This window comes from Protopterus annectens, chromosome 15.part0, assembly GCF_019279795.1.
Source record: "Protopterus annectens isolate FY-2018-M chromosome 15.part0, PAN1.0, whole genome shotgun sequence".
Lineage (NCBI taxonomy): Eukaryota > Metazoa > Chordata > Ceratodontiformes > Protopteridae > Protopterus > Protopterus annectens.
The window spans coordinates 121135398-121156576 of NC_056749.1; the positions used below are offsets into that span (position 1 = coordinate 121135398).

The 21179-nt window shown below is 41.2% G+C and overlaps 1 protein-coding gene across 5 annotated transcripts in view; it reads left to right on the forward strand.

Annotated features, from left to right (window-relative positions):
• PHKA1 (phosphorylase kinase regulatory subunit alpha 1) overlaps positions 1–21179 on the forward strand; it is a 3177076-nt gene that overhangs the window by 1293887 nt on the left and 1862010 nt on the right. For all 5 annotated transcript variants that reach the window (XM_044057561.1, XM_044057557.1, XM_044057558.1 and 2 more), the window contains exon 14: positions 16474–16552. In XM_044057561.1, coding sequence (XP_043913496.1) covers positions 16474–16552 — 79 coding nt within the window. The remainder of the gene's footprint in view (positions 1–16473; positions 16553–21179) is intronic.

Consider the following 21179-nt stretch of genomic DNA (forward strand, 5'->3'; position numbering starts at 1 on the left):
AGAATGTTTTTCTAACCACTTTGGCAACGTGGGTGTCAAATGAGAGGTCGCTGTCGACTTGGGTCCCTAGGTCTCTGATTACTTTTTCCGTACTCAGTGGGTTGCTGTCTATGTGATAGTTTGTGGGTACTTTGTTTTTCCCAAAGGGGATGACTATACATTTTTTGGCATTTAGTTTAAGGCCATGACTCCGGCACCAGTTCTGTGTGGCCTTTTTGTAGGATGTATGTTTCCGCTGGTGTATTGACTATGGCGCCTAGTTTACAATCATCTGCGAACTTTGTCAGCCACAACCCTCCCATGTTTGCTTTAACATCTGAGAAATAAATGCCGAACAAGAGGGGTCCCAGGACAGATCCCTGTGGGACACCACTTGTGACTGGCTTTGATTCGATCAGTTGTCATAGACCCCTTGTTATACTTTATCTTCTGGACGCCCCCAGACGCATCTTTACTGCTCCAAATCAAATTCCACTGCCCAGTTATAAAATAATATTCCTTGCTGTAAACTGACTATTTCTCCCAGAATTTCCTCAAGCTCCAGTATAGTAGTTTTAGATGGAGTGTAAATAAATGCCAATGTAATTCTCCTCCCATGCGAGTAGCCCCTTAGTACTACAAATCTGGCAATATATTTTTTTATCTTCTGTCACTATTGGAGCACCTCTTGCAATTAATATAAGTAGTTCTGTTTTCCTTTTGTCCCAGGTATTCCACTGAATAACCATTCTGAAAGCCTTTCTTTATCAAATGCACATGTTCAGTTCTTTCCAAGTGCGTCTCCTGTAGCATAACTATTTGCACTATACATTTTTTTTATATAGTTCAGTACTGTTTTCTTTTTTGTATTTATATGCAAGACCATTCATATTTAAAGACATTATAGAAAGCATCATTGTATTAAAAAGTTATTCCCACCTTTTATGCATAACAGTTTTTTTGTTAAATGCATCCACTGTTTAGCTTGAACTTTTATATGTTTTTTTTTTATCACATCCATTTGAGCCTGTCGGATCTTAAAAAAATTACAAAATGTTTAGTTTAATTGAAAACCCTCACACAAAAAAAAACAAACACACCCTTAATATACCCTCTGAAACCTATTAATACTAGCACACGAAACTATGTACATCTTCAAATATTGAAGCTTTACCCTCCTAATAGGAACAAATGCCCCAAACTGACATCCACACTCTGAATTGAGTTAACCTAAAAGGAAGGTTATCTATGCTAAAATGCATGATGCATCCTGTGATTCTACTAAGTGCTGTCTGATTTTGACTCATCTTTATAGCTCTCTTAGCTGAGAAAACATTCAAATGCTTTGAGAGCATTATCTGCTAACCAGTTTCTTTTTTTAGCCAATTTCTCTTTATCAGATTGTTTTCATGGGGGCATGAGGACCAGATACAGATTTGCTACTAACCATACTTTTATTGGCTAGAAAAAATATAATTATTATTATTCTTTTTCATTTACATGCTTTCTCTTAAAACTTGTTACTAGATCTAGCCATTCACCCATGAAAGAATGAGAAGCACGATAATTTATCTTTTATCACGCTCTTTTAACCAAACTTTTTTTTTATATCACAGTGCCAACATTTCTTAAAAGTGAAGGAGAAAAGATAGAAAAATAGGAGCACCTGTTTACAGTAGCATCCCTATTGCACTTAAAAACAACTGTGAAAACATGATAGCATGCAAAGAAAACAATATACTATAAAAATAGTATTAGGAAAAAATGGTTTTCTTACGGTTAACTTTCTCCCTCCTCTTCCCCTCCCCCCAGTATTTTTGTGAGCATTAATGACATGAAGTAGGGCATATACTTTAAAGTCCCCCACAAGTCCAAAAAAGTCCAGGTTTTCCAGATTTTTTTGTCATATTTCACAAATATAATTATTGCTGTGTAATCCCACATTTGTCAGTTTCCAAGTTAATGGTTTTATTCCTGTTTTTCCCATCTCCCAAATCCTGTCTCTGCTTCATTTTCAACACACTCTCGATTGTTCTAGACAACTGTTGTGCTCCCTTTCTTATCTCCAGCATTTTCCACTAAAACATTGGAAAAGGTTACACTGACACAGTCTCTCTTTGTTCTTTATTACCAGAAGAACATGTAGCAGAATCTCCTTCTGTTTCACAGCATATTTTTTGTTGGACAAATGTTTATATTTCCTTCTTAGCATGTACTTAATCAAAAAATGATTTTGTCCCACCAGGGAAGAATAATTTGAAAATAGCTGGGTACAGCAGTTTGAATCTCAGGCTTGCTTATTGACATTCCCTGAATAGTGGAATAAATGTACTTGTCTTCTGTCTCGTGTACAATGAGTAATTCTTCTCAGACATTGTGCTGCTTCCCACTTTTTGTACTCTTGTCCTTCTGTCACTGTTTTGTCAGAATCAGCTCCTCCTGCTGGTAGGTTTGCACCTTTACTGTGAAAGGTTTAGGTTGGTTTCTAATGGAACACATTGTGTGTGTGCTCCAAACTAGGCTTTCAGTTTGCAATTCCTGCTGTGGAATACCTGTCCCAGTTGCTTGTTTGTGCTTACATAAACTAAATGCAGTCTGTTCTTTCCAGCTTCTCTGGTGCAGCTGAAAATCTCAGGATTTCCCTATGTGCCGTGTCCTCTGTGTTACTTTTTGAAATATCTCTTCTTGAGCAGCCTCATAGTCAGTCTTTTCTTCATTTTGACATCTGATTTTTTGCAGTTGTATCACCTCAACTGAATATCTGTTTAAATCTTCTTAATTTTTTTTCTGTTTGAGTTGATATACTGCACCACTGTTTCATTTATTTCAACCAGGTCGGTTTGCGGTTGTCTTAGGTTTTCTTCCAGGTTACTGGAAGTCACGTATGAAGCTTGCACTACTTTTTGCTGAACAGCTGCAGTACATTTCCCAGTCAGTGTTTTTTTTCCCCTTCCCTTTTGTATTGGGATTTCCTTCAGGTCCTCTGTATTTTTTTCCTGCTATCCAGGCAGTAAACTTACTAGCCAGTTACTGAAATTTACCCAGAAGCACAAGTCCACTGGCTTTCTCTGCTTAGTTTCTGTTTTCACACTGGGATAGCTAGAATTAAGCTGCTACTCAGTGTGCAGCCATCTTGGAAGACCATGAATGTATATTGGTAAAAATGTTGAATAGTAGAGGGCTATGGTTGGATTCTTTTGGGACTCTTTTATAGAAGTGTGGAAGGTATGCAGAGCTGGACCCTTGCCATTTTATAGTTTGCTGCCTGTTGCAAGGTAGCCAGTCAACCATTGAATAGATGGAGATAGAGCCAGGGTGGAAAGTTGATTGAGGAGTTTACTGTGAGAGACTATGGCAGTGGCTTTTGATGGATGTGGAAGTACTACAAATACAAGTTTATTAGAGTTGCGAGCTTTATTGACCGTGTCTGTAAATAATAGTAATGCAGTGGAAGTGCTGTTGTCTGGCTAAAATCTGTGTTGCATATTGGTGATTAGTTTATTTTTTTTTTAAGAGAAAGTGGAGAAATTGTATACATATTTTAAGGATTTTAGCAAGGGGAGTCAGGATGGCTAAGGGAGGGAAATTTGTAATGTCAGTGGAGTTACCCTCTTTATGTAAAAGGGTACAATGTGCCATTTTCCATGAGTTAAGGACACAGAATTCTGTAATTGATCTATTAAGAATGCTTATTGGGTATTCTTTTGCATTTGCAGCTAGATGTAGGTGTTCCGGGGGAGAGTTGTCAGCTGAGGAGGGACAATGTTTTAGTTTATGTAAAGGCTTTTTTATGGGAGTTAATAGAAACTGGTTGAAAGGCAAAACGGGTGTTTTGTGTTTGTATTAGAGAGGTTGCAGTTAGGTGAGTTTTCTGAAGATGTGCTAGGGTCTAGGATGGGGAAAGTTAGCTGCATGGAAGAGGCTGTGTTAGGTAAGTTTGATAAGTAGGTTATGCAGTCTATGAAGTATGTATTGAAACAGGTAACTGTTTGTAGGGGGTGTCTGGGTATGGGCTTGGATCCTATTTTGTGCCTAAGTTGATGATAAAGGATATGGAGGACAAGAATTTATTTAGAGTTTATCTTGACGAATAAAGTAAGACTTGTTAATCTTTTGCCAGTTAATCCATGCTTTGCCTCTGTCTTTTATAAGGAGTTTGCATTGGTTGGTGATCCATGGGATATTCTTTTTAATTTTTTTTTTTTTTTACATTGTGAGGCTGAGGTGTCAATATTTAGAAATGTTGCACTGAAGTGTTCAACTGTATCATTTAAATGGAATCTTAGGATGGACCAGTTAGCTTTCAGAGATTCATTGAAAGTCTGTCTGGAGAAATTGGAGAGCTTATGGATAGTTTTGAACTTAATGTTCCTTTATTAGTTGTGTAATATTCCTGTGGGTATAAGCTGGTAGGTGGTCACTTAGTGTGTGTGGGAGGGTACCTGAGGAGTAAAAAATCAGATTGGTTGGTAACCAGAACCCACCTAGATTAAGTAAGAGGAAGACTGCAAAACTGCAGCAAGACAGGAAGTAAGGCAAGTCCTAATAACTTTAAAGGAAGTTGTACAAGCTGCTAGATTATTATTAAATACATGCAAGTTAACTGCAGTAGGCAGTATTGCAGTGAGCTTGGCTTGAAATGAGTATAAGAAAACTAGGTAGTAGCTGAAACATATGCCCTGGTTGTTATGTTGTGTTTACCTCTTTTTTTCAGCCAGTTTCATTTTTTTATCTAGGGGGGTTATAGGTATTAGAAGACCTGTATCTGTTAGAGTATATTAAGAATATTGTTGTAGGAGCTTGTGGGGAGTGTCCACTAGGCATGTTCATACTGACCTCTGAATTAATGAGCTTTAAATGTGCTGTGCGGATTAAAGCTATGATTTATCTTATTTTTAATGCACTTTGGGTTATCTCACTGATTTCAAAGCAATTATACTTAAAAAGCTGATGTATAACAGTTTTAAGTCACGGTGTTCAAACTTTTTAACAGTCCCGTCGTGTTTGGAGAGCCTTTAGTTTGATTTGCAGCTGGATATATAGTTTGAGTTCCATCACTGAAAAATGTGCTCCAGTAGGTTGAGATGTAGAAAGTACTTGGCTTTGAAAAGATGCATTAAGACTGGGCATCTTCAATAAAAAAAATGGAAAATGGATACAAAGACAGGGTGTTTGAACTCTTAACTACTTGAGGTGAGTCAAAGTATTTAATTTTTTCATTATGGGCTTTGCTTTTTCCAGGGAAATTTTACATTACTAGAGTAAGATATGATGAGGTGTTAATTTGAAAGAGTGTTAGTTTGTTAGGAAAAGACAGCAGTGCATTTTTTTAATGTAAAAGAGTAAGGTCTGGAAGAAGTGTGAAGAAATCTTTTTTTAAGAATATGACTGACAAACATAAATATGAATGTGATTATGTATGGATATTAAAATAAAGAATTTGTGATAAAGGTAAATACAAATTTATTTGAAAGGCAAGATTGAATGAAATTGTTTAATTGGAAATGGATTTTTGACACATGCTATGAAAAATCAAACTGTGATTGTGGAAGAATGAGGATGCTGTAATAAAAATGATGGTGAAAAAATAGAAATGCATATATTTTGTCTTAATATAATGTTTTTTTTTTATTGTACTAAGTAAAGGACACCTGTCATTTTCAGTAGGTGCCATGGGATCTTTTACATCCACCTGAGCGTCCGCAATCTTAAGCAGGTGGGACCTCTGTTTGCTGTTTCTTCCAAAGGACAACACACTCAGAAGTACAACCCCCACCTCTTAATGCTGCACTGCAGTGTCAGCAATCAGTCTGTCTGGTGTTATAATAGAACCCACAGCTCTCTTACCAAAGGTATGTGTGCTACCTATTTCACCACTGATGTACCTACTTGGCTTGGCTGTATATCTGTTTTGTAGTTCTCACACATGCTGTTTTGAGGCTATTTGGGCCAAGTGTGCAGCTTTGCAGAAGATCTTTAATTACAACCAGAAAGAAGCAAAGCATCTGGTTTTGCAAATCCCTATAGCCCAATAACAGACAACAGCAGGACAGAGGGTTCCGAGGCAAAAGAGACTTTCAGTCTGGCCACCACACAATGTGTAGAGGTTTTCAGAATTATAAGTGTTTTAAGAGGTCCTTTTGGAGATTTCACCCTTATTACCCTGTAGGTTTGCCTGACTGTTCCACTCCGGAGACAGTCAGGGGACACCTCTGCTTACACATTCTCACATGGATGGCCTTCGTATGGGACAGTTGGATAAAGAACATTATATCTAGAGAGCATTATGTTCTTTCTTGGAAAAGTCAACAAGATTAGTTTCTTTTCCCCCAAAAGTGCTACTCCGATGTAGGGAAGCAGCCTTAAAAGTCCAGAATGTCCTCAACCGTAGAGCCACCCACGAGACTAGATAGGATCTGTTTTTTTTTTACTCCATAGTCTTTTTAGTGCCCCCCCCCAAAAAAAAAAAAAAAAAAGAACTTCAGGCTGATACTATACCTGAAATGGCTTATTCGAATTGTAAAGAAGGAGCCATTTCAGATGGTTTCCATGCAGTTGTTTCTGCCATGTGTCCAGGTAGTGAACTGGATATGCATCCTGGATCTTCAGGACATGCACCTACCTACATATAAAGATAGTGACAGCATCAAAAAGGTTTCCCTGCTTGAAGGTGGGAGTCAGTCATGATCAATTTTGGGTCTTCCATTTGTACTCACCACAGCCCCCCCAGGTGCTCACAACATGCATGTCCCTTGTTGCAAACCGCATGCATTTCTTGGCATTCTGGGTCTTTCTATTCGTGAACTGTTGGCTCCTGGCAGCAGCCAGTATGGAGCAGCAAGGACTACTTGCTTCAGATACGCTTTTCATTGAGGATCACTGTAAACTTGGCTAAATCTCAGCTAGAACCTTCACAGGATTTTAATGTCCAGGGATTTCCACCTAGAAAAATAAGACAACTGGCCATATGCTAAGATGATCTCAAAATGTTTGTTTTGTTTTTCTAGATCTGTCAATAGCCTTTGACACAGTGTCACGTGAGAAACATTTGACCCAAATACCCTCTCTGGGACTTTCCAGACAAGCTGTTCTGTGGTTCTCTAGCTACTTATCTGAAAAATATCAATCTGTCAAGTGGGTCTTTTCTATCTCTCCTTTTCTCCCAGTTAAAACAGGTTTTCTTCAAGGGTCTGCTCTCGGCCCACTGCTGTTGAACATTTTCATCAATAATGTATATACCTCCTCTCAGTAAGCTTGCCTTATTCACTATGGAGATATATGTGTTACATTTTTTTATATATGGTTTAGATTTTTTAGGTTTTAATCTTTATACAAGATGTATGTTTTTAATATAATGTATATATTAAAAATTCATATTAAATTTCTTCCCTTTAAAAGTTTAACATAATTGTGCTTTAGTGTCTGGTATGCATGGGTTTGAGTATAGGGTAGAGTTCACTAAGTCAATAATGTACTGCTAATGGATTGATGTAGGGTCAGATATAGTCTGTGTGCATGTACTGCCATCTAGTGGTCCCTGTTATGATAGTCACTTGTTTGATTGAGGTCATATATTTTATTCACAGTTTTGTATAACTTTTGTATAACATTTTTAACTCCTGAAATTTGGACACATTTTTTTTCCTTCATTTTTATATATAGTATATGGATTGTTTCTTGTATAGAGAAGCCCAGCTTTTAATGGTGGTGTTTTAGCTCTCTTTTAAAGTTAATAGAATTAATGATTGATCTATTAGTAGAGCACAATCATTGGTGACTTTTGAGTTGATAGGGTGATTGTAATATATTTAAATGTATACCACAGCAGTTTTTGATATGTCTGATGGAAGCGTTCATTGTGAACGAGAAAGAGCTAATAGAGTATACTGTTTTTATTTTGTTTTATGGTTTTTATTTGTTATTAACGTCTCATCTGCCACTGTGGTGTTGCCTCAATAGTTTACTTGTGGACTTGAGTTTGTCATTGAGGCACTTTGTCCTGCGACTGTTTTTCGATACTTTAGACACTTAAATTTACTCGTAGTTCTCTTACTCCAATTATTTCATCCTATTACGTTTTCTTTATTTCTTCTAGACTTGATATTCCCATTATTTGTATCCTCCTGTCTTTCTTTAGTGGAACTGCATGTCTTCAAGGAAGTCACCCTTGGTCTCCCCCTTCCTTTCTTATTTCTCCTTGTCTGAGACAGTTATTAAACTACTTTCAGCTCTGAGGTAGTATTTGTACACCATCAACATTAACTCAGTGAACTCAACTTTCTGTTGTGCTTTTATTTTGCTATAAAAGTGTCCCTGCAAGCAAATACATATCTGTGTAACAGTGAGGTCTGCAGTTTGATTACCAGTCTGTGGGCTACATTTTTATGTTAATTATAAATTTTATGGCAGCCTAAAACAAATAACTTTGCCCACTGTAATAACTCAGTTTTCTTAGACCACAGCAACCCCATTGGTATTAATCCTTTAACTGTGCTCAATTTCATTTTTTTAGCAGTCCAGTGTCTCCCTTCCTTAAGTTTATTTCTCTTCTTGTGTGACTATAAGTTCCAAGATGGTAATTTGTCAGAGCTCCACTACTGCATTCTTCTTTACTCTTTCTGCCTTGTTTTTCTGTTCCATGGAGGTTGGGTTGAACTTTGAACTTTGCATTTCAACATCCATAGAAATTTCCTTATGTTATTCAATTGTTCAAACAGGCAAGTGCAATTTTTTACTGTAATCACCAGTAGTCAGGTCAAGGCGACATTGGACTCTCTCGTACTAAAACTGTGCCCTAGAGCAACAAAATCAAGACTTTCACCTACTGGCTCAGAGGCCTTTTAAACTGCATTGTTCTTTTACTTATCTCTCTCAGTAGATTTTTGGTTGTTTAAGTCATTGGTTGTTTTTTCTTCTGTCTTTGCCAAGTTTTCAACCCACTTAGTTTACCCTCACTAACGCTCAGGCTCAGTCAGCTCCACCTACCCTATCCCCGATTCCCACCCACCACCTTTTACTCTACATTTACACTTCCATAGCACCACCTACATATTCCTCAAACCAGTACCATCAGTTCCCTATAGAAGTAAATAATCAATAGAATTGCTCCCAGTAGTAACACCCAACTCTTGTTTACCACCCAAGACTCATGCTGAAACAGTCTTAATCTTTGCCCACTATAACCATCACATTGCATCTCTACAACCAGCTCAGTACCCTTTTAATGTTTTCTAATCCTAATTAACAACAAAGATGAAACCAAAGTTAAATAAGATGCTCATAACTCAGATTATTTTACTATTTCTCCTCACTCAACTAGCCTTCATCACCGGTTACCAAATCTACCTCCTTCAAATACTTAGAACTTCAACCAGTTCTCACAAAGAATATAAATATCTACCCAGCCTGCCTTTCTCCATAATGCTGTCTGTCTCTATAAATAAACCATATCCGATTTATTTATCTACAAATATCTCAAGACTAAGTATCCAAATTTGCGATCAAATACTAAACCAAGATCAAAAAATAACTAGCCACACTCTTCCCTCTGTAAAACATCTTCTTCCTCTTTCGGCTGCTCCCGTTAGGGGTTGCCACAGCAGATCAGCTGTTTCCATTTCTTCCTGTCCCCTGCATCTTGCTCTGTCACACCAACTACCTGCATGTCCTCTTTCTCCACATCCATAAATCTTATCTTAGGCCTTCCTCTTTTCCTGTTACTTGGTGGCTTCATCCTTAGCATCTTTTTCCCAATATACTCTGCATCCCTCCTCAGCACATGTCCAAACCAGTATAATCTTGCCTCTCTGGCTTTGTCTCCAAACCTCACCTGGGCTGACCCTCTAATATACTTATTCCAAATCCTGTCCATCCTCATCACACCCATTGCAAATCTTAACATCTTCAACTCTGCCACGTCAAGCTTGGACTCCTGCCTTTTTGTCAATGCCAAAATGAAGACAGCAACAGTTGAGCGAAAAAGACCTTTATCAAGACAACAGAGCTTTCAGGTTAAAAAAAGCTCTGTTATCTTGATAAAGGTCTTTTTCGCTCAACTGTTGCTGTCTTCATTTTGACTTTTTATTGGTGTTTTTGTCAATGCCGCCACTGTCTCCAACCCATGTAACATAGCTGGTCTCACTACCCTCTTGTAGACCTTCCCTTTCACTCTTACTGATACTCGTCTGTCACAAATCACTCCTGACACTCTTCTCCACCCACTCCATCCTGCTGTACTCTCTTCTTCACCTCTCTTCCACACTCACCATTACTCTGAACTGTTGATCCCGAGTACTTAAACTCATCCACCATCTACTCCCTGCATCCTCACCATTCCTCTATCCTCCCTCTCATTCACACACATATATTCTGTCTTAGTCCTGCTGACCTTCATTCCTCTTCTCTCTAGAGCATATCTCCACCTCTCCAGGATCTCATCCACCTGTTCCCTACTCTCACTACAGATCACAATGTCATCTGCAAACATCATAGTCCATGGGGACTCCTGTCGGATCTCATCTGTTAACCTGTCCCATCACCATTGCAAATAAGAAAGGGCTCAGAGCTGATACTTGGTGTAATCCCTCCTCCACCTTAAGCGCATCCGTCACTTCCACCGCAGACCTCACCTCTGTCACACTACCCTCGTACATATCCTCTACCACTCTTACATACTTCTCTGACACTCCCGACTTCCTCATACAAAACCACAACTCCTCTCTAGGCACCCTGTCATATGCTTTCTCTAAATCCACAAAGACACAATGCAACTCCTTCTGACCTTCTCTGTACTTCTCTATCAACACTCTCACAGCAAACATCGCATCTGTAGTGCTCTTTCCTGGCATGAAACCATACTGCTGATCACTAATCATCACCTCTCTTCTTAACCTAGCTTCTACTACTCTTTCCCATAACTTCATGCTGTGACTGATCAGTTTAATCCCTCTGTAGTTACTACAGCTCTGCACATCACCCGTATTCTTAAAAATCAGTACCAAAACACTTTCTCCATTCCTCAGGCATCCTCTCACTTTCCAAGATTTCATTAAACAATAAAACTCCACTGCCATTTCACCTAAAAACCTCCATGCTTCCACACATCAATTTAGTAAATTAGTGGAGATGTTTATTCCAACCCAGGTCAGACTGCTTATAAAACCATCACTTCCAACCCCAAAATAAACCAGTCACCTAATAGATCTCAGCAAAAAAAAAAAAAAAAAAAGAACCCAAGCTCACCTAACTAAATATGAACATAAACGTAATGTACAATAAAATCCATGACATGCCACATACACTCCATATATAGTCATAGCTACTGAAACCTGGTTAAAAAAATAGACTGACAACTCATAAAGTCCACTACCCCCACTGAATCCATAAAGTTGTTCAGTTTCAGACAGTTAATAACGATACCTACTAGAATCAATAAAACTTCAGGGAGACAACATTAGACAAACCAAACTGTCAAAAGTTGGCTGCCTCACAGCATAAGTGACCACATACCAACATATGCTATTCGAACTCACCATCTAGATAAACATATCTATAATCAAATAAAAAATATAACCAATTTCAGTAAAGATATTTTCAGTGAAACACTAAAATAGTATAACTGGAATGTACTTAGAACAATACTATTAGATACTGCTGTAGAATTCTTTAATAACGTATTATTAGAGAACTTAAAGAACTTAACACGAGTACATACTAAGAGAGTGAAGTCCAACCCTGCACCATGGCTGACAAAAGAAACAAAAATCATGACAAAAAGGGATAATGCCTGGAAAAATTGGTATAAAACTAGAACTGAAAATGCCTACCAGCAATTTAGACTTCTTAGAAACCTTGCAAAACTTCATGTCAAACAGGATAAGCAAAGATACTATACCAACCTAGAAGACAAACATGAAACAACCTAAAACATTTTCAGTCATCACTAAATAAACTACTCCACCCTAGCAAGACAACACTCCCTCTCCAAAAACAGATAATGTGAGACTATATCCCCACACAGTTTAATTCCTACTTTAATCAGTATTCACTTTTAGACACTAATGCATCTGCCCCCCCCCCCCCGGTCTACCCTGTCCAATCAAAACCACCCACAGCTCTTCAGGTTTTGTCCAGTACCTACTGCACTCATAAGGAAGTTGATCCTTAAACTAAAATCTACACCCATAGAAGTAGATGGCCACAAAAGTTATAGCCTTCCCTATGTCCTTACTAAACAGGTCCATAGCAGAAAAATATATACCATCACTGTGGGAAAAAAATCCTACATTGCACAACTGCACAAAGGCAGCACATCTGCAGAGTTTAATAACTACAGACAAATAGGGATTCTCTCCAAAATATTAGAGAAATGCATCCGTATTCAGCGAATGCAATACCTAACCTCAAATAACCTGCTCTCAGAAACACAACATGGCTTTAGGTCCCAGCACAGCACCACTACTGCTCTACTTCATTTTATCAGTAAAATAAACCAACATAAAAACAATGGTCTGTTTGTGTCCACCATGTTCAGACTTGTGAAAGGCATTTGATATTGTCTTCCATCAGAAACTGCTCCTTTGACTCCCTCAATAGGACTTTAATAGTACTCTTTGTTGCGGTTTCTTGGTTACCTGTCTGGAAGGCAACATGCCATTAAATGGTAACAAACCTACTCATCCTTTCAATCAATTGCTACAGGTGTCTCTCAGGGCTCTAGCGTGGGTCCTCTCCTATTTAATACATTTATTAATGACAGCCACACCTCCACTCACCATGCTAGTTTAGTCAGTATGCAGACGACTCAAAGCTTAATATGTGCAGTTTCAACAATAAATAAGCTCCAAGACATTACCCAAAAGTCTTTCTCCACTGTAGAAACCTGGCTTAAAGAAACAACCTACTCAAGCCCAAGTAAACTAAGTTAATGCTTTTTACCTCATAAAGTTGCCAAAATCAAAAGCAATCTTATATCATTAAGTCAGCAAATACTGTCATTGAAACTTTCACAGTAAACTTCTTGGCATTGTAATGTATAACGGTCTCGGATATGACCAGCATATACTGCACACCATTAAATCTACACCAGAAACTAGGCTACCTTTATAGGAAAAATGGATTCCATACAGATACAGCAAGTAAAACTCTAGCCACGACCTCCTTATTGTCAACTCTTTATATACATCTACTATCCTAACAAACTTAATCGTTGCTCAACGAAAGACACTTGCCTCCTGCTACAATAAAATAGCTAAATTTTCCACCAGTCTCCCTTCTAGGACCCACCATTGTCATAGCCTAAAGCAGTTAAACACAACTACTTAACCTATTCACAAAAAACTTCACCACACAAACTCATTTATCATCCAGAAAAATAACCTGCCCTACATAACTTATTACTGGCCTACTATCCAGCAATGGACCCCCGCTCTAGTAACAAATTCTTATTACATACAAGTAAGTCAAATAATGTTGTAGGAGTCTCGTTCTGCTCCCAATACGTTGATAAACTAAACTCTGGAATGGTATCCCCACACAAATAAAACTGTCTGACAAGCTCAGTAATTTTAAACTATTGCTTAAAGAACAATTTAACCAATCCTAGTCCTGCATATGCTCATCTCAAGGTTGAGACTTTGTGTTCACCATGCGATACTCTCCAAATACTCTCCTTAAACAGAATACACTCAACCTCTTACAGATGACAGAACAATTTTTATGTATAATTGCTGCCTGTACAGTCCACTAAGTTGCATGTGGGCTTTCTCTCTTGTAACTTCCACCTCTGTAAAATCTCAGTGTATAAATGTAAGTACTTTGCGTTTAACTGGAACTTAGTATAATGCAATGTAAGCAAGTAAAGCTTTTTCCCTGAGCCTCTTCTGAAAATGGGTATTACCCAGTCAGACTTTCCTGGAAAACAAAGACAAATAAATAGATATAAATAATCTCCTTTAAATAATCCTGACATGCAGTGAAGCTCCACAAAGCTCTCAAAGGGCTGAAAAAGGCATGGAGTGTAGAAAAAGTAGTGTTAGAGATGGATTTTCAAGCAGGAAAGATGATGTGCCATTTAGTGGAGGAGTCCAGTTCCTCTGAGAAGGTGTGATATGTTGGCTTGAGCTCCCTGGTACAGTTGTGTTTCAGTTGTAACAAAGCAAGACAGATGAATAAGGCGAAGTTTGACTGCAGGAACAAACAGTTGTCAAACGTCTTACTGTGTAATAACCCAGTAGCAGCCAGCTGACCATAAACAAGCTATAGTGGAGGTTAAACGTAATAATGCAAATCCGAAGTGGAGATCCAATTCAATTAAAATAAAATGGCCAATAAACAGGGCTGGATACAGAAAATGTAGCCACATCACCAAGAGACTTAGTTAATATTTTGATACCTTGGTGATGTGAATGCTGTCAAAAAAAAGCTGTAAAATGAGCATTAGTCAGTGAAGTGCCAGGACAGAATGATCTATTTTGTAAAGTGTCAAGAGATTCCAAACCAAAAACACATGGAAAATTAGTAGTAATTGGATCACTGTCTAGCAGTAACCAACTTACAAGATCCATGCAAAATGTCATACAGTGACACCAGCTGGCCAGTCGGATAGTAATACAAACTGATAGCTGTCAGAACGGAAGTCTCAGAAAGATCAGATAAAAATGAACAGTGGCCAAAAAGGCAGAAGTGACTGAAGTTCGCAACAGCTGATACAGAAACCAGGCAGTACTCAGAGGTTGAAAATACATGATCTGGTATGAAAACTGCTTTATAAATCCTGTGCTGGTAGCATATAGAGAGAGGGAGATAAAATGCTATTACTGTAAATCCAGCTGACCTGAGCTGAGTTAACTTGCGTATTTGACAGAGCAAGCAGAGGAGGATGGGTATGTCCTTCCTGGTGGGGGGTGCATAGAAAATACTGTGTGCCTTCAGTGGAGGGCTGTAGTAATGAAGCGACCTAGGAGCTGGCATGCAACTCATTCAGCTGATGATGATTGTAATAAACTCCAGTTGCTCATGCAGGAGAGTATGCATATGAATGGAGGAACTGAGAACCACCATGGTCATGTCATTAACTTGTCCTCCTTGCCTGGAGGTGGTTTTAGGCACACACAAACAGCTGTCATTACCACAATACCAGCAGGGGCATAGCTCCCCAATGTTTGCCTGTGTGATGGCCCCTCCAGGTAGCACTTTCTGTATTGAATCTGGAGGATCCCCCTTGTATAGGGACTCTGTCCAGCTGTAGGAAGCTACTAGGCTGTACAGAGGAGAGAAGAATGGCATTAAACAAAAAGTATACACAACTCCTACATGAAACAGAATACGCAGTCTTTCTAATCCATCCAAAGCTGCTTATCAGGTCAAAAGATTAGTTAAAGATGACGCAGAATATAAAACAGACAACAACTGCTAAGTAAGAAATCAATATATATAGTTGATGTTACAAGGAACAAGTATGGACCAGCTGCAAGCCTGCTACCATGCTGACACACATTTTCTTGTATCCTTCCAACTGTTTACTTCTTCCCTATGTTCTCCCAATGTGGTGTGCTCTGTCCAACACTTCTCATTTTGCCATTCTGTATTCTCTGCTGTAGTCCTTCCTTTCTTTTCATTTCAGTGATCCTAAACCATTGTCCTAATTCTTTTGCTGTGTATGCATCTCAAGTACATGCATGTTTTAGTATTATCATGGCCTCTCTCCTTTCTCTAGAATGCACACTTCAGTACATGTGTGTTTTAGTATTATCGTGGCATCTCTCCTTTCTCTAGAATGCACACTTCAGTACATGTGTGTTTTAGTATTATCGTGGCATCTCTCCTTTCTCTAGAATGCACACTTCAGTACATGCATGTTTTAGTATTATTGTGGCATCTCTCCTTTCTCTAGAGTGCACACTTCATTCGCTTTCTACGCACATAGTACCTTCTCCTTGCCCTTTCCCATCCTCAGCACACATCTGCAGAGGTTGTTTGTGATGTAACTGTACTGAGTTGAAGAAATAGTTCAAGCTGGCAGGTAATATGACACGTGGATTATCTTTGCCCTTTTTCTTCTTTCCTATTTGGGCTGCCCTTATTAGCTGTTGCATATGCACAGGTAGCCGTATGTGAGTCTACAGGAATGTACACCAGTAAGGTACCATAACTCCCCAACATCTTGTAACGCCCACACTTCATCAAAATTATACCTGATGATACTTATTTTGACTAGCCTTCATCCTGAAGTAATGTAATGCTGTTCCTAATCTCAGATATCAGATGACTTCTTGCTCCAAGTCACTGGCATTGTAAAATATGTCATGAAAACCATATCATTATGCTGGTTTTTCTTTCTGATTTTTGCATTAAAGCACTCGTACAGTGAGTGGATGCTGTACTGTCATTTTCTAGCATGTGCTGTTTGCAACACACAATAAATTTAATTTTCTTGGAGTGGTCTGGGCAGATGCATTTTGTGTTGGGTAGTAATTTACACTGTTTTTTTCCTAGGGTTTTTTGGCACCTGGTGAAATTGACCCTCTAAACCGAAGGTTTTCAACAGTTGCAAAGCCGGATGTAGTTGTTCAAGGTACGTTGTGTATTTTCTCCTCTTCTTATTGTTTTATTGTTCTGAGCAATGTATGGATCCATAATAGTAGATGTTTTTCATTTTCTCTGGAGCTAGTTGTGATCATCTTGTATAGGAATGATGAATGAAATATGTTTTCATAGAATAATTTGTACAGCTACAGTGTGGTTGGCTGTATAAGGCAACCAGTGGGAAGTACAAATGTGATTTCTTTGTTGGTTTGGGCTGTGCTTATATAAACGTCAGCCGTTTTATTGCTGAAATTGTTGCCTTTCTCATGCCACCCTTTGCTGCTTGACTGCCTGCGATCATTTATTGTTGCACAGAGCTTAACATGTTGCATTTTCTGACTCTGTTCTGTAAAGGCAAAAATAGCATCTCTGCTGTTCTGTGTTATGTTGACAAGTAGTAAAGATAGTTGGATACCATATTAAGTGAATTGAAGGAACCCAGTTAATGATCAGATGTTAAGTTGTCAAACTCGCCTTCATTCTTGCTGGATGGTTTGGCTCCGACTCGGCACTTGCTAAGCTCGAGAGCTAATTTTACCAGCTCGAGGCAACCCTATATCCCATGATGCAAGGCGTGACTACCCCAGATCTCATTTGCCGCTTCGCGAAGAGGTCTCCTTTTACCAGCTCAGGTAAAATTTAGTATTTTTGTACTAAAAGTCAGTCAGGAAAATTTCCATTTTCCTTATTTCCTTTTCTTAGCAGTTAGAGTTAACCAAGTACCTACCTATCTTGCCCTATGTTACCTTTCTATTGTATTAGGGATAGTTTTTCCTACCTTCAGGCCTTAAGCCTCCCTTCTATTATTTTTCTGTCAGGAAGTCTGTGTGTCTTAGTCAGTTTTCCCCACCTTTATTAGTTAACTGTGTGACTGGTGTGTGTGTGTGTGTGTTTTTTGTGTTGGCATACCATGTCAAAAGAAGTAAAGGTCTCAGGCTTCAAGAAGTGTGACTCGTGCTGTCAGAAAATGTCTCTGACAGATGGTCACACTTCTTGTGTGTACTGCCTGGGGCCTTTACACCTGCAGGACTCCTGTGCTATTTGTCACTCCTTCAGCCAGAGAGTCCTGCAGGAACGTAGAAATAAATTAATTCTACGTGGCTTGTTGAAGCCAGAGGGTTTCCTGACCAAGACTGGGTCGGCAAAGCCCTCTAAGCCACCTAAAGCCCAGGCTGTGGCTCCTAAGCCTTCGGCGGTGGCTCCGACTCCTTCGGAGTCGAGATCGGCTCCGGCTGGAGCCAATCTTTCTATCTCTGAGGTGGTGGTATCGGTGCCGCCTGGCTCCGATACACTTGCACCTATGTCGATGCCGGCTCCGGCCGGAGCCGACGTATCCTTGACCAGGACTGGTGCCGACAAGCTGTCGGCTCCATCTGGAACCGAAGGGTCTTCGGCTCCGATGGCTCTTTCCAAGAAGAGATCTCGGTCCCCTTCCCTGGAGTCGATTCGCTCGGCTCCGGGATCTCCTCTACTTTCGGAGCGGAGCCATCAGAGCCGATCTTCAAGGTCTTCCAGGCTGTCAGACCATGACTTGGAGAGGGTGGTAAGTAGACTGCTGAAGTCACAGGCACTGGCCCAGATGCTCTATAGCCCGTCTCAGCAGACGACCACTATCCCTAATCCCCCTGAAATTCCTCCTCCGACTCTCCTTCAGAGTTCGGAGCCGGAGCTTCTCGGAACGTTGACCGTGGGTCCGCCGGAGCCGATACTTCCCCTTTCGGCTCCATCGTCTTCGACTCCGATTTCCTCCATGAGACCTTCCTTGGAGGGATCCGGTCGTCGAGTCTCCCTTGTCGGCTCCGAGGGGGTGAGTGGCATCGGACCCTTGTCTGACCCCGCTCTTCCTCTTGGAGCTTCGGCATTGGTGAGTTCGGCACCGACATCGGCCTCAGAGCCTTCGCTTTCGGTGGGACCGGGGATTCCTGTCTCTTCGGAGCAGGAGTCTTCTGGCCTCCCTGGGAGGGGAGCCTTTGAGGTGATAAGTGTTCTAGCCCCGGAGCTGAGTCAACGGTCAATTTCATTAGCTCCTCCCTCTTCGGTGCCTGTTGATGTCTCTTCCCATTCTCTTGCTCCCGGACCCAGCGATCCATCGCCCCAGGTTTCCCCATTGGGAAGAACGTCCTCTTCCGAGGTTTCTTCTGATCCTTCTGGAGAACCCCCGCATAAGAGGACGTGCAAGAGGAAGCACACAGACTCCCCCGAGTCTACGACATCAGATACCGACTTAGATGAGTCGGAGGGTTCCCCACGGTCCCCCTCTGAGGATGTCTCCTTTTCAGACATCCTGGAACTCTTTAAGCAGAGGGGGAACCTGGCCTTCCATTAACCCCTCCGAGGATGAGTCGGTATACCTGGAGGCTTTTGGATCTCGACCCTCCACCTCCTGGGTGTCTCCGCCTTTCAACCCGCTCATGCAAGTGGTGGCTCGAAAGGCGTGGGCGGCCCCGGATTCTGTGGAACCAGTCCCCAGGAGGCCTTCTAAATTCATCACAGCCCCCGCAGACAAACAGTTTCTCACCAAGGGTGTCCCTGTTGATGCCATGGTGGTGGCGGCTGCCACCAAGAAGGAACTTGCCGATCCTTCTGTACCTGTCCATCCTCCTAACAAGGACTCTAGGACCATGGATAGGTACGGTAAGCGGATGTTTTCTTCAGCGACCTTCGCTATGTGCTCGCTGAACTATCTCTGTCACTTTACCCGGCTTCAGAGAGACATTCTCAAGGAACTAGGTGAGGTAGTTCAGGATCCGTCAGCTGCTGGGGCTCAAGAAAAGATTGCCTCACAGCTCGGAATCCTAAATTCTATAGCTCCTCCATGCGGCTCATTTCTTATGCAGCCGATGGGGCGAGTAGAGCCGCAGGCACAGGAGTGGCACTTAGGCGTCAGTCCTGGATGCGGCTTTGTAATTTCATGGACCCCTTTAAGGCGTCCTTCACTAATACTCCCTTCGATGGTTCGGCTTTGTTCGGGCCTCAGGTGAAGGACACATTGACCAGGTGTGAGCAAGACGACAAGACTCTTTCTGCCGTAGGAGTCCATTTCTCCACCCCTTCAATACCCTATCCCAAAGGTCAGAAGGGAGGGAAAATGTGGTTCCGTAAATCTCCGGGAGTCACGCCGGACGCACGTGGTCAGTTTACCCTCAGAGGCAGAGGGGGTAATAACAATAGACGCCGCCCTAGGGGCAGAGGGGGTCCGCAGAATCAGGGCAGCAGAGAGCCTCTCTCTGATAAACCTTCCAGCATCCCTGAGGTGTTGCCCGGCTGTCCACCCTTGGAGGCAGTCGGGGGAAAATTGTCGCTGTACCCAACAGCCTGGCGTTCCCTTTCTCAAGACAGATGGGTACAGTCGATCATATACGAGGGTTACAATATCCCTTTTGTGAGATATCCTGCTCCTCATCAATCCCTCCCGGACGTTTCTCCCGGTCTAAGGGAGTTGGCAAAGCTGGAGGTATCAAAGCTCCTAGCAAAAAGAGCCATCCAACTAGTACCAGCAGACCAGGTAGGATCCGGAATCTACTCAAGATTCTTTTTGGTTCCCAAAACGACTGGAGATTGGAGACCAATTTTAGACCTCAGCAAACTAAACAAGTTTGTCAAGAAGGCAAGGTTCCAGATGGTCACGCTTCAGTCCATTCTACCCTTTTTGGGCAAGGACAACTGGATGTGCTCAATAGATCTTCAGGATGCGTACTATCACATAAAAATTCACAGGCGCTCCAGAAGGTTTCTCCGCTTTCGGCTGGGGACCAGTCATTTTCAATTCAGAGCCCTGCCCTTTGGTCTCACTACAGCCCCCAGAGTGTTTACCAAATGCATGGCAGTGGTCACGGCTCACCTGAGACGTCAAGGATTCCAGGTGTTTCCGTATCTAGACGACTGGCTCCTCTCTGCCGCCACCAGGCATCAACTTCTCAAGGCCAGGGACTACACTCTTCACATCTGCAACCAGTTAGGGATCTCTATAAACTTCAAAAAATCTTCATTGTCTCCTTGCCAATCTATTACCTTTATAGGTGCAGAATTAGACACTGTCGGGATGTCAGCAAGACTCACAAACCAAAGAATTCTGGACATCCAAAAGTATGTTCGGATCATAATACTCAGCAGAAAGATCAGGGCCAGATTTGTCCTGAAGGTGCTAGGTCTTATGGCTGCGGCCATCGTACTGCTTCCTTTAGCTCGCTTCCACATGCGTCTTCTGCAGTGGATGTTGTTCACCCAGTGGTCATTCCAACAGCTTCCCATGCGCCACGAGATCTTCGTGACGCAATCTTGCAAGAGTCACCTAACCTGGCGGATGTCTTCTCCACAACTCCATCAGGGCCGACTGTTTGTTCCCCCAGTTCCGGTTGCCACAGTCACTTCGGATGCCTCTCTGATCGGGTGGGGGGGGGGGCATTATCAGGGCAGGATGGTCCATGGGACTTGGCAACCCATAGAATACCATTTGCACATAAATGTCCCAGAGATGAGAGCGGTGCTTTTAACATTGCAAGCCCTTAGCGACTTTCTTCCTTTAGGGACTATTGCAGTTCAGACGGACAACATGTCCGTAGTCTGGTATATCAACAAACAGGGCGGGACCAAGTCCTATCCACTGTGTCGAGAAG